Source organism: Cavia porcellus, unplaced genomic scaffold (genome assembly GCF_034190915.1).
Source record: "Cavia porcellus strain 051 isolate PalLab524CR breed Dunkin Hartley unplaced genomic scaffold, mCavPor4.1 scaffold_9, whole genome shotgun sequence".
NCBI classification, from domain to species: domain Eukaryota; kingdom Metazoa; phylum Chordata; class Mammalia; order Rodentia; family Caviidae; genus Cavia; species Cavia porcellus.
Genome location: NW_026947492.1, coordinates 78,619,612 through 78,633,733, shown reverse-complemented (window position 1 = coordinate 78,633,733; position 14,122 = coordinate 78,619,612). Strand labels below are relative to the sequence as shown.

Below are 14,122 nucleotides of genomic sequence, written 5' to 3'. Positions count from 1 at the left end.
CCATGGAAAGATTTCTTTGAAACATTCAGATATATTTGTTCTTAGGTACTTAAGCAAATATATATATATATATATATGTGTGTGTGTGTGTGTGTGTGTGTGTGTGTGTGAGTGTCCTATTTTATTATTAACTAATGTAGATAAATAATACCGTCTTCCATCATGTCAGTGATCAGGAGGAGGGAAAAGCTAATTGAGCTGTTTTTAGTTGTAGCACAGGGCAACTCAGGAGATCTAGATGTCACTATGCGCAATGCGGGTTAGGGTTTTAAAAATGAGCGTTGCTGGCTCCAGGCACCGTTAACACAGGACAGCAGCAGGGTTCACTTCTCGGCTGGCCGGACCCACTTCCTCCCTCATTTTGCTTCCGTGTTGCGCCTGATACTTCCTTGATTGTCAGTGTATCTACAAGGGCATAATCATAGCATTTTAAAAACAATCATGTAAATTATAGTTGTCATCTCACAATTTCCAGAATATTTTTAATAGAGATTTTCTTTTAAAATATTGATTGGGAGTTTTGTGGCTGGGATTAGGATAATCATAGGTAAATTGTTTTATTTGCTAGATTCTTAATTTAAATCAAGGGTTATAGCAATACCTGGTGTTGCTGCCATTACAAGGAAGTGGTTTATAGTTTTATATAAGGAGAATTATTTGTTCAAATTATAGTGAACTCACAGTTTGAAAACAAGTAGGAAAGGGTAGAGGAATTTTTCCTACTCATAAATGAATTTAATGTGTATGTAAGCTGAGAAAATAATTTTATCTTGAAGTTTAAGTATGATTCAAACCATAGTTCCTGTTTGAAATGATGAAAGTATCTATGCAGACACCCCTTTTCCCTTTCCCTTTGTGCTGGTAGTAGTACAAGGGCAAGGTGAAGTTATATTAAACTTCGTTAGAAAGAAAGGCCTGTCCGTTTTTACCACCCTTGCCCTCTTTTCTACCTTGCATCGGGGCTTTGCTCAGTTTTAAGGACCACATTCCCTCAGACTTCTTTCAGTAGCAGGCTAGCTCGCTCAGAGGATGCGACTTAGCTCGGTGAACAGGAGCCACAAAGTGTGTAATTGTTCTGTGTTTGTAACTACACTCCCTGAAAGAACCTGCCACGTTTGAGAAGTACTTGAATCCATTGCAGGACTGCCCTTCTTCTCCAACATATAACTGAACTTAAAACGGCTATGCTGAGGTGGTTTTGAATCCAGCGGATAGACATAGGCTGCCAACATTGTGAGAGTAGTAGATTTAATTTCCCTGGTACTAGCAAAGTTCATGGAAACTGTAGGGGAATGTGCGAAGTACCTCGACTTCAGGTCAGTCGCAGTCAGCTAACTTGTATGCACACGTTTCTCCATGTGCTGATCTGGTGTACTGCTCAACTGTGACCTGACCACTCTCACAGTGTAACCAGAAAGATGGCCAAGCAGGAGATTCAGACCCAGGGAACTGTGTCGTGTGTGTGGAGTGACCCAAACACTCAGAGGTTTGGCAAATTATTACTAGCAAATCTTTCGTGCTGACAAGTGTCTTGTTTTGCATAGGAAATTATGTGATGTTGCCAGCAAAGTTTTCTTGTTAAATACTGGAGAATCTAAACACAATGGGATTTTGGGACAGCAAGTGATTTTTCCAAAGCTGTGTAGTTACTTAGTTTCAAACCTAGAGTTAGCTGTGGGTATTTTGACTTAGAAAACCACAGGCTTTGTCCAAGTGTCTTTGTTAAGTTGGTTAATTTTCCAGGTTTGATTTGATTTGTCCAATGACTATTTATTTTTAGCTATATTCTTCCTTATTTGTTTTCTTTTTGTCTTTTTCTTGTTTTCCCTTACACCCTCCTTCTCTCTCCCTCTGTCTCTTTAGGTCTCTCTCCCACCGACAGATACATTTAATTTATATATAAAGCATTTAGGAACACTGAGATAAACCACAGGAATTTTAAGCCATCTCCAAATGGCAAGAACTTACTGGAAAAATGATTATCAGCTGGGTACTCAAAAACGTTAAAAAGCTGTCCCCAAGCAGTGTGACTCGGTCGACCTTCTGGATAAATACACATTTGTCTTCATTAGCCAGACCGTGCCACTGATTATTTTACTGGTACTCTGATCAGTTTTTGTTTTTTGGTACTAGGAATCAAACTGACAACCTTGCCGTGCTGCTGAGCTATATTACTGGCCCTCTGATCAGTATTTTTTCCCAGATTGGTAACTAATATTGAGTGGGATTTCATATATGCAAATTTCAACTGTGGTGAAGTACTATTTTTCTTTTTTTTCTCAGCTCTGAAAATCACAAAGCACTTCTGGAAATGAAGATACATATAGGAATAAGTTATATTTATGCTAAGAACAGCTCTTCTCTGTTGGCCAGGTTCTTCTAGATATGACATTCGGTTCGGGAGGGCACACGAGGGCCCTTCTCCAGAAAGAAGCAGACATCACTGTGTACGCCTTAGACAGAGACCCGGCCGCTCACGAGACAGCCCAGCAGCTTTCACTGCAGTATCCGTGAGTAATGTGCTTGTTTCACTTTGTTACTTGGTTTATAGAGCTGAGTTTACCACCCTAGGGTTTGTTCTACCTCATATGGTTTTTTGTGCTTTTCCCACTGAATACTTCCTCCCTTTACTCTGGAAGAGAATCAGTATAATTAATGTTTCAGTGACTGGTGCTCTCTTGGCATCCGTCTTTTCTGTTTCGGTAAGGCCAGATACAAAAATGACTTCTGGCCCCAAGATGGAATATGTATTATAATCCATCCACAAATAATATTTTGGCATATAATTCATTGTAAAAAATACTAATTTTTCTTAGGGAGGTGTAGTGGTACATGTTTATATCCTTTCCCACTCAGGAGGCTGAGACAGGATATCAAAGACATCCTTCAGGAAGGAAAAAATTAAGATGTTTGTCAGTGACTTTTCAAGAGTAAATAAGTATGTAAGCAGAGTAAATAAGAAATTGTTCCTGAGAATTCACCAAGTCACGTACTTCAGCAGAATGCCCTTGTTTCCTCTAAGTTGTTTCTGAAATACAGAGACAAATGTAGAGTAAACTGGTATCAGCATTAGTGAGCTGTTACTGTGGAACTGTTTTAAAAATATACAGTATTACCGTAATGGGTACCTGGCCTTTAAATAATAAGTAGGACTTTGGGAGTAAAATCTGTGTGATGCATTGTTGGACAGCCATTTTTCTACTAGAGAAAACTGCCATGGAACCCCAGGACTGTCTTGCTGTAGGGCTGTTTAGAAATGGGTAATCACATTGTTCTCTGCAATGGAGGAGACTGCTGGGCGCGGGAGCCAGTTGTACGGGGCGTGGCTGGCCCACGTGAATGGTCTCTATGGGGAAGCAGCGCAGGCCTGAGCGTGGACAGGTGACGGGGACTAAGGGTGGACAGCAGGTTTCTCCTACCTGATCTTTGCAGGCGCCCAGTCCCCAAGTCTGTGAATCTGGGGTTCTCTGACTCAGGAGCTATAAGTATGCTGGGCTTTGTCGTAAGATCACAAGGTGTTTGGAGCTCCTGAAACGTACCATTTATTTATTTCAATTTTAATGTGAGAATACAGTTTAATAATATAATCATAGTTTATTTTGTTGTCTTTTTACTTTTCAAATTTTTTAGTTTCATGAGCCCAGCATATTTTAAAACCAAATTGTTATAGAGATAATATGAAATTAAAAAATCCAACCTCATTGAAGTAACAAATATAACCATTGAAAAGAAAACACTAATGTATCTCACACATCATTTAACTAAAATAATAACACTATTGTTTCTTAGCCTTTTGGCTAAAATCCAGTGGAGTACAATGCATACCACTTAGCAGTGTGTATTTTAGGAAGAGAAGGGGTTCCATATAAGGATCCAATCAATGATAGGTTGGTAATCATGACAGTCATTAGCTTACTATTCTTGTTTGAAATCTCTGAACTAACAGGAGTATAAGGAAAATATGTAAGTGTAAAATATCATCTTAAGCAAGCACAAACAGCAATAATTTACATAAAACCTGTAAAATATCATTAAATATAGTTTAAGTCAAATTTTAATGTAAATAGAATTTATAAGTCTTATTACTCAATATTTTTGATGGTCTGAAAAGTTAATTCAAAAAAAGATTAAAATATTTTCTTATAAAAATTTGACTGAATAATTAAAATCCCAAAAAACATGTAAAATTATTAAGATTACATGATACCTTTTTATATGAAAACTTTAAATCCATTCAAATGAAAATACCTAGAAAGGGTGATAGGGAAGAACACTCCATTCTCAAAAGTATCTGAAGTTATATGAATATTCCTAAGCATATATGGATTTTGAGAGATGACAAAATCTTTTTCAGTTACAAAAATAAGTAAGAGCAAACTTGGGTTTTCAGATGTCAGATCACATTATAAAATCACTATAGTAAGATCAGTATGGCATGGGCATTAAGACCAGGCAGGAGGACAGTATCCAGAAATAGACAAAAATATTTGGACTCATTAAAATCCTGTGCAATTGAATAAATAATACTGATAATGATACCTGTCAAGCTTCAAGACAATAAAATGGACATTTATTTTAAACTTTACTTCATGATGGAGTAAAACTGTGTGAAAAATTAAAAATGGAATTTCTATGAGAAACTGAAGAGACTACATATATAATCTAGTGGTAAGGAACTTCCATAATCAAAATTGGAAATAAACGCTAAATATAAATGCTACACATATCTAATTATATAAATTTTAAAAATGACAAAATATTATGATTATTTCAAGTCAGTTTGGGAAAGAAACATAAAAGGAGTAATATACAAGGGTTATTAATATAGAAGTATTTATGTCTATCAGATAGGATGAGTCTTACAAATTTGATTAGCTCAAAATATCCAGTTTTACAAAGAAACAGATAAAAAGCTGTTTCATAGAAAAGATGCTCCAACTCAGAAGCAGTAAGGAAGGAATAAGATAATAATGGTATAACACCCGGGGGATCACAGTTGTGCAATGAAGATATGGAGGAAAGGATGTTCTCCATTTTTAGTGGGCATTATTAATTCAGTGTTTAAAAATACATAATTTGCTTGGAATTTGTCTTATGTAAATATAAGAATTGAGATCTAAACAAGCGTATCCTTAAGCTTATCAGTGTGCATCAGTTACAAGAACCTGAGGAACAGAAGGCTCATCTGGAGGGAGGTGAAGGGAGGGACCACAGTCAGAAAGGACAGCAGAGGCTGTGTGATCCTGGCTCTGCAGAATTACGCAAGTCAAAAGACACAAAGCAATGCTGCATATTATTTAGGAAGGCATATTTTGGTTGTAATAGTATAAAATATACACAAGGAAGAGAAATACAGACAGGATAATTTCTGGGGTTAATAGATAAATGGATAGTTGACTGGGAGGACAAATTAAATTATTGTCTTAAAATAAATACATAATTAGAATTTGTAGTAAAGCATACATTTTGTCATTCTTCACATGAATAGCCTTTGAGGAAATGCAGTAATTTCTTCCTTTTGGTTATTGATTTTGTTCTTATTGAAAACACTAGTTAAGTCTTGAAAAAGTTCCTGGTCTTTCCTCTGTCAAAACTGAGTCAGAAATAGATACTAACATTTTCACAGAAATCTAAGCAGTTCACAGGGAGGCTGAATTTTGGGTTAACCCATTTTTAGCTTTTTCAGAAAGCTGACATTTTAGATCACCTGTTGTTTGAAACTGTGGCTTTACACCATGGCCTCTGACGGCTGTGAGAGAAGTTTAAATTGGAGGAATGGAGTCTTGGGTGTTGACTGACTTTTACCATGGGGTGAGATGGCTCTCAGAGAATAATCTTAAAAAACCTTTTTTCTTGTGCTTTGAGGAACAATAGATGTTTTGTGTACTGTTTATAGAAGAAGAAAATAAAAGTCCTAACTGATTCCATCATTTTACTATAATTTAAAAATGTGTTATTTTCAACAATTTATAAAGTAAATTTGCTCACCGGCAAATTTATAATAAAAATTAAACACATCCACATTTCCACATGTAAGAAAATCAACATTGATGATGATTTATATAATTCACTTTATAATTATCAATATTTATTATATTGCATGTATATTTTTTAAGCTTTCTTGGAAATCATTTTGATCAGTTGTATTAAATATCTAATTAACTTGGAAATAATTGACATTTTCAGTTTGTATTCTATTTCAGCAGACTTTACTTTACATCTATTCCAGTATTTTGTTCCTGTCATTTTTTTCTTAATTAAAATCATAAAATTCAAAAGTATAACTGAGAAAAAATTTAAAATAATTCCTAGTATAACCACCAATGTTAGTTGTTTGGTATATTTCCTTCTGCTTTACATATTTTTTATAAAATTGATTCTTAAACATTGTCAACACATTTCTATTTTATTATCTTAAAACACAGTTTCACTGGCTGTAATTTTCTTTTTTGGGGGGGATTTATTTTTATTTAAGGAGAAAAAGAAAAAAAAACATAAAAAGGGTACAAGTTATACAGAATTTCAGAAAGAATAAACAGTAGGAAATCACTAGTTAATAGATTACATATTGTTATCTTAGAAATAGTTGTTCAAGTTACAAAATTAAAGCATATAAAGTGGACTTTCAAACAGTGAGACTGGAAACAGTTTTGCTCAATGATCCAACAAACCTCAGTAATATGGTTATCTATCTTATACACTTAAATATATATGCAGCTATATTCTTTGGAGCACTTTCTTTTCCTTTCTTTTGTACAAAGACAATTACACATTTTGGGTTTTATTACTCCTACAGTTCTTACTACTTTTTTTTGAAGAGAGTAAAAGCACATGTGACATAACAGAACAGAGTCAGTCAAATCAAAAGGATGGACATAATAGATAATGTAAAAACAAAATACTAGGTGATCAACAATGGTTGCCATACTGCCTCTTGCTATCTTAAAAAGAATTCCCAAATCATCAGTTATAATAAAATTGAACAAAACAGTAAAGAATAAAACCAAAACATTGGAGACATTACAGGACTTTAAAAGAAGATAATAGTCAACCAGAATGGGCGTCATAATGAATCTTATTGTCTTTACAGTTTTGCCTATACTTTCCAACTTGGTACTATCAAGCAAAGCAGAATACAGGAAAATCAGTCAAAGCAAGATGGTGAGAGCTATACAGGGTTTCAAATCAAGTTAATAGGAAACCAAAGTGGGTTACTATAATGTATCCTGCTATTTTTTTTTATTTTTCCCTTAGTTAAAATGATAAAAATAAAAAAGTAAATAATTTTAAAAAAGAGGACTGAGATAAAAGAGGGCATAACAACAAAACAGTGCAGGTCAAAGCATAACCATTTAAGGAAAATAGTGTTTCACCACAAGATATCCTGACATAAAAGTAATTACCATAGTGTCTCTTTCCTTGAAATCTTTGAGTATAACTTCATATAGTGTAGCACCAAACATATCAAGACAATGTAAAACAATTCAAGAGAATGATAGTATTACAGGATATTTAGAACCAACTATCAGAAAATGAACAATGGTTTCTGTATAATCTCCTTGTCTATAAAAGTTTTTGCTTATATTATCACATATAATAAAACCCAATAAGATACAACCTGTTAAGACCAATGGAGACAGAAGAATAAAAGCTTGATGGAACTTCAAAGCAAGATGATACTAAATCAGCACTAGCTATTATGATGTCTTGTTTTCTCCAAAATAGCTGTTCCTACCATCCAATCTTCTCTGCCTCATTTCTGTTGAGCTCTTTTTCTGTCATTTGTTGTCAGTTTGTCTTCTTCATTTTGCTTTCTGCTCCATTCATTGTGGCCTCCCTGCCACTGTTTTTGCCATTTTCCTTTTTTAGAATATCCTGCAGTATTCTCTGTAGAGTTGAATTGGTAGTCGCAAATTCCCCTAGTTCCTCTTTATCCTGGAAGTACCTTGTTTTTCCATCAATTTCTAGGGACAGTTGTGCAGGATATATCTCTCTTGGCTGGAGGTTATTATCTTTCAAAGCCTGAATTATTTCCCCCCACGCTCTTCGTGATTTGATGGTTTATGCCGAGAAGTTTGCTGTAATTCTGATGGGTGTTCCCTTGTAAGTGATCTGTTTTTTTTTTTTTTGTCTCTGATGGCTTTTAATATTCTGTTCTTATATTGGATTTCTGGAATTTTGATTATTATATGCCTGGGTGTAGCTCTGTTTGGGTTGTAGGTGGCTGGGGTCCTGTATGCCTTATACATCTGAGTATTTTTACCTTTTGCTAAATTAGGGAATTCTTTTGGATTATTTCTGTGAATAGCTTTTGTAGTCCATTTGTTTGTGTCCCTACTTCTTCTTTTATGTTCTTAATTCTTAAGTTATAGATCCTCTTATCATCTTCTAGCCTTTGTATTATTGCTGTTTGTTTTCTTGTTATTTTTAAGAAGTTTTTCATTTCATGCTCCCATATTACAAATCTGCCCTCCAATTCCGATAATCTATCCTTGGTTTCTTTCAAGCTGCTATGCCAGCTTTCGATAGAGTTTTTAGTTTCCTGGTAATCTCTTTGAACCTGCTTCATGTATTCTATGTTTTCTCTATTTTCTCCATCAAACAATTCTCCCCTTTTTTTCTGTTCTTCCATTCCACCATCTGTTTTTTCTTGGGTGGTGCTTAGCATTTCTCTAACTATTCTACTTATATCTTGCTTTATTTCATTAAATACTTCACTTTTGAACTCATCTATGAGGCTCTGGAGATATCGCTTTATGTCTATTGGTGCCATGTCTGATATTGCATGTTTTCTGTCTTCCTTTGCGTTTCTCTTTCCTGGATCAGTGTTCTCGGGATTAGGGCCTGGCCACCCTTTCTTGTTGCTTCCTCTTCCCATACTTTTTGTTCCTTCCCTACAAGCCAATTTAGGAGGCCCAATTTTTTTCTCTTTTTCAGTTACAGTTTGTTTGAATTGCACCATGTGTTCCAGCCCACTGCAGTGTACTAGGGAGACACAGACCTGGGCAGCCTCTGCCGGGCTCGCCCCTCCAGGTCAACCTACCGAAGGCTTCACCGCTAGGGTGCACCGCCAGGCGCTGGGACCTGGTTTGGGCTAGTCTACTGGGTCTTAGTCAGCGGTGTCATGCAGGCCAGGCACTCCCCACCAATCCTGCTTGAGAGGGGAATATGTGACTAATGTCACTGCAGCACTCTGTTCCGGCAAGTCTGCCCGGTCCCAGTATGTCCTTTGCTGGAGCCTCCTACTCTATGAAAGGGTCCCCGTTCGGCTCACTCACTGCAAGTCGATGTAGGATTCCCTGCTAGTCCCACTCTCGACACTGTTTGCAGATTCCCACTCTCGGAGCTTTTGCACGTCTTTCTCCCTGCCCTGCAGATTTGGACGCAGCACCAGCAGCAGAAAATTCAAATCATGGCTTCCAGTGGCGTGGGTTCTAGCTTCAGTGCTGAGATTTTATCTGTTCCTGTTATAGCACCAGGATTGGATTTCTATTTGGTTTCTCTTAGCTTAGTTCATTCCTGGGTCGGCAAGGTGTATCTCCCCTTGCTTAAGACTCCTTGTACCACACCATTCCTGGATTTTAAGCAGGGTATCTCAGAGCGCCTCCGTAGCTACTGCTATCTATCCACCATGTTCTTCTGGAAGTCAACTGGTTGTAATTTTCATCACATAGTTATTTACAACTTACTGCAATACTAATTTTAATATAGTCATCCATATTCACATTATTGATATTTGAATTCTTTTTATGCTGTATTGTTTTATGTGTGCTTCCTATAAGCAATAAATACCAGATGTAATTTGTGGAAAATAAATCTGAGTATATTTTTAATTTTAAAAATTCAGTTATATCAAGATATACTTGTTCTTCTTATGCTACCTTGCTTTACATTTTCTTATTTCTGTTTTACTGCAATTTTTGTGACACCTAAAATTTTGCTTTTACCATTTCCTCTCATATCCCTTTTATTTTTTTAAGTTACTGTTGGCTGCTGTTAGTATTTTTCAAAATAAAAAATTTTAAATATGTTTATTAAGTATGTAAAATAACATAATATCCATCAAATCAACATCATATTAAGTAAGAAATTAATACTTTTATTTCCAGTTCTCCCACCTTACATTTTATCTTAAGCATTAAATATTAAATGTCTACTCTTGTTGTAATTACTAGTTACCATTTCAATTACCTTTTATTTAATCCCATGTAATTATTTCAATACACACTTTTCTTAATATTTGTAAGTCCCATTTTGAGTTTGTCAAGTGGAAACATGTCCAAAGATTACATGTTTAATTTTTATGGAATATGCAGAAGAAAAGCATTTGAGTTCTGTCTGCCTGAGACTGTGTTTCTCATGCCTTCTTGCAGGACAAGTTGACAGAATTTTGCAGATCTTACTCTTTTTCTTCTGGAGTATAACACTGTGGATAAGATTAGGGACTTTTTATTCATTACTTCTTTAAGTACAATTTCTATTCTTTTTCCCTTCTTATATAATGTTTAAGTTCTATAATCATAAATTAAGTGTTATTATTGTGTCCCAGAATTCCTGTAGACTTTCTTTTTTCTTTTTGACCCTCTGAAAATTGTTCTTTATTTGACTTTGCTTTTTTGAGTCAACTCTTGTAGTCAACTCTTATTATATTTTGAGTCAACTCTTATTATATTTTTCAGCTTTATAGCTGGATTCTTCATTTCTAGGGTTTTTTAATTAGGCTTTTATTTCTATTTTTTGTGAGACTTACTGTCATGGTTTATGTCTGTGTCCCCCAGCCCTCATGAGTTTGAATGGTGCATTTGTTACTTGTTCATTGTCTAATGCTTAGATTGATGGTGTCAGTGTTCCACCCACATAGGGGTGGAGCCAGGATGTGATGTAATGGCAGGAAGTAGGAGTGTGTCTCTCTTTGCTGGTTCCGGCTTGCTGTTTGCAGCCTCCATGAACTGTGGCCCAGCCATGCCAGCCTGCCTTGGAGCCAACTGAGTATGTACTGAAACCTCCAAAAACTGTAAGAAATAAACCTTTCCTTTCCCAACTTTGGGCTTCAGGTATTTTTGTCTCAGTGAACAGTAAAAAGTAACCAATACACTTACTGTGTTGTTCATGTATTGTGTATTAGACAGGTTTATATTCATTGAGATCCAAGACCCAACACCCATATCTTAAAAGAGGAGAAGTTTAGCGTTCTCACTGTTTCTGCCCATAATGGGCTGGCTCCAAGGCCGAGACATCCTGGGGGCAGCAGAGCAAAGCCACTTAGTTCAGGGGAGTTGGGAAGCACAGCATGGGAAGAATGTCAGAGAGGAAGGGATCCATGCCTCTGTGGAGCGCCTATACACGCCTAGAAGTATGACAGCTCCGACCTCCTGGATTCGCCATTGTCCCACTGGACACTTTCTCACAGCTTCTTATGCTGTCCCTAGAGGGCTGCCTTTCCTGGCCTTCCACACCTTCCTTTGAAATCTGTGTAGAGTCCTCCCTGATGCCACAGCTCCTGACCTTGTACATGCCAGTAAAATCCTCATTACTTGGATGGTGCTGAAGTTTGCTGTTAGCAAAAGTAGCAGTCAGATCCATGGACCATGGCAGCAGCAACTTCTGAGAGCCTACATGGCTGAGTGTGGTAAAATGAATCTGGGGAACTAATTCCCTCAGAGGCCTTTCTCCAGTAGGGCTCCCCGGGACTCTCTTCCTAAAAGTCTGGGTGCAGTTTTGCTGATTCCTAAAATGCCCTCCATCTCTGTAGCAAGCACTAGGTTTCCTTTTAAGGGCACTCGTTCTGTAGCAGCCCCATCTCCTTTGGTACCCACTTTTTATCTGGTTCCTATTGAGCCAAATTTCTTTTTTAAGATTTCTCTACTCTTGCTTTTTTTTTTTTTTTGAGTCTGCCTATACGTGGGGCTAAAAACAGCCAGTAGTTCTCACTTCCATGCCACTGCTTGAATGTTAGACTGTCTTAAAATTTCCTTTGCCAGATTAATTAGTTCACTGCCATTAAGCTCAGTCTTCTGCAGAGTCTCAGGACAAGGGCAGAATTTAGACAAATTTTCTGCCAGACTGTAACACACGTGACCTCTTGTCTATGCCGGTAGGTTCTTGTCCCTCTCTGAAACCCTTGAGGATCCAATAATAATAATAATAATAATAATAATAATAATAATATGCCTATACCTTTTCTGTATGCTATAATCTATCCTAAATTACTCAGTCTGATTTCTAGTCCCTTCTCCAGCACTCGCAGTTTAACATTCCACTTTCTTTTCCTAGTAAGCAGCTTTTGTTTTTACTTTTCATTTTTTTGTAAAGTCTGCATTGGAAACCAGTGCAAAGACAAGTCTAGGACTCCTGGCTTTGGATTTTCTGCCTGTGCCATCTTAGTCACACTACAGTGTTACGTTACAAATCATTTAGTCAGCTTCTTTAGCAGGGCCAGAACTGAAACCAAGGCATTTTAATTCAGGACCAGTGTCAGAACCATGTAAGAGCGTATGTTTAAAGCAACTCCATCTACATTGTAGACAGCTGTTATTAATCTTCCTAACCCTATTATGATATCAATTCAGCTATGCACTGGCAGAGTGAAAGAATTTTCAGAAATGGAAACAAACATGAAAAATACATTGAAAGAATTGACTAAACTTTTTTGAACCTGATGATGGCCTATCACCAGTTTATTGTTTTTGATAACACAAAAATTACTAAAACAGGACATTGTATTTTTCCCCATTAAACATTATTAAACTTGTAATCTTTGCTCAGCAGATATCAGTGGTACATGATGAAGATACTTATGGAGATAAAATCACTTGACTCTTGTTTACCTCACATAATGTCAGGGCAGGAGAAAGATGCTTACTGTGTGTCATGAACACCTGCTGTCCTGTATGTTTCCAGGCCGTCCATGTACCATTGTCCTGTCCTGGAACAATTAAACATAAGAGTCCAATCCCTGCCATCAGGTTACAGTGTCAGCTGAAAATTGGGGGGGGGGTTAATTATTTAATTACAGCATGGTCATGACTGTTAACTAATGCAGGACATTCTAAGAGGAATATGATGTCAGGCTCTAGTAAAGTTTAAACCATTCAGAAGATTCCCAATGATGTGATCCAGATCATTGTGAAAGATGTGCCCCCGTAAGCTGTGTGAGGAGAGAGAAGAGGTGGATCACACGAGGGTGGTGATGGTGGTGAGAACAAAGTACTCTAGACAGGGTCTCTAGCAGGGAAGAGAAGGGCTCCCTGCAGGAAATGTGAAGCACATCTTGATAGAGAAGAGATGGTCACAGAGCTCAACTGGGGCGGCTTGTATGTGACCTTCTGAAGCATTTTGTGCTTTTCTGGAAAGTCCCAGGAAGGCACCAAAGTATTTAAAGCAGAGAACTGAGATGGCCCTATGTACATTGTAAAGAAAATACTCCGCCTGTTGTGTAAAGTAGAAAAGGTCAAAGTCTAAAAGGATTCATTGAGATCAGCTGGAAAGCAAGAGTTGCCACTGTGTGAAAGCTTGTGGTGTTTGGGTCTCGAGGATTTTCTTTTCTTTACTGTCCTATTAAAATTCAGCTTTGACGTAATGCCCTCTGATATCTCATGTTAGTGGGATTCTAAGAGACTTAAAAATGCATTCTAAGAAAGAGTCATGTTCTGTGATCACAGGTTAAATGGAAGTTACTGTAATTTTATGATGGTAAATTGAAGGCCCTTCAAGGGTTTTTACTCTCCTGATTTGCCCATTATCAAGAAGGAACCAAGGAAGAAGTTGTACCCTGTGGGACCCTGAATCCTGTAGTTTGTATTCTCACAGGAGACTTGCAGCACTTTTCCACCGAGTCTCTTTCACTTCCGGTTCTTTCTCCCTGGGCCAAATGAAGGGCACCATATTGGAAGCATAGGTTCACTCACTGGATTACCTAATGAGCCCAGGGCTAGTCTCATTTACCTCTCCCCATCCTGCCTTGTGTGTAATCAGAAGTTTGAGGCTTTCCCATCCATCTCAAGCTTGGTCACATTTAATGGCTGACCTCCAAAACTGTGGAGCTAGACTGCTTCTGTTTTTGAGTCCCAGCTCTGCCACTTCCTTCTTCTCTAAAAGCTTGTGCGAGTTACTTAACTTCTCT

At 37.1% G+C, this 14,122-nt stretch overlaps 1 protein-coding gene across 4 annotated transcripts in view; it reads left to right on the top strand.

The window, feature by feature from the left end:
* Window positions 1–14,122, top strand: part of Mettl15 (methyltransferase 15, mitochondrial 12S rRNA N4-cytidine) — a 143,548-nt gene that overhangs the window by 56,042 nt on the left and 73,384 nt on the right. For all 4 annotated transcript variants that reach the window (XR_010049891.1, XR_010049890.1, XM_003465006.5 and 1 more), the window contains exon 3: window positions 2,374–2,510. Coding sequence is in view for 2 of the 4 variants with exons in the window: in XM_003465006.5 (XP_003465054.2) it covers window positions 2,374–2,510 (137 nt within the window). In the remaining 2 variants the exon portion in view is untranslated. The remainder of the gene's footprint in view (window positions 1–2,373; window positions 2,511–14,122) is intronic.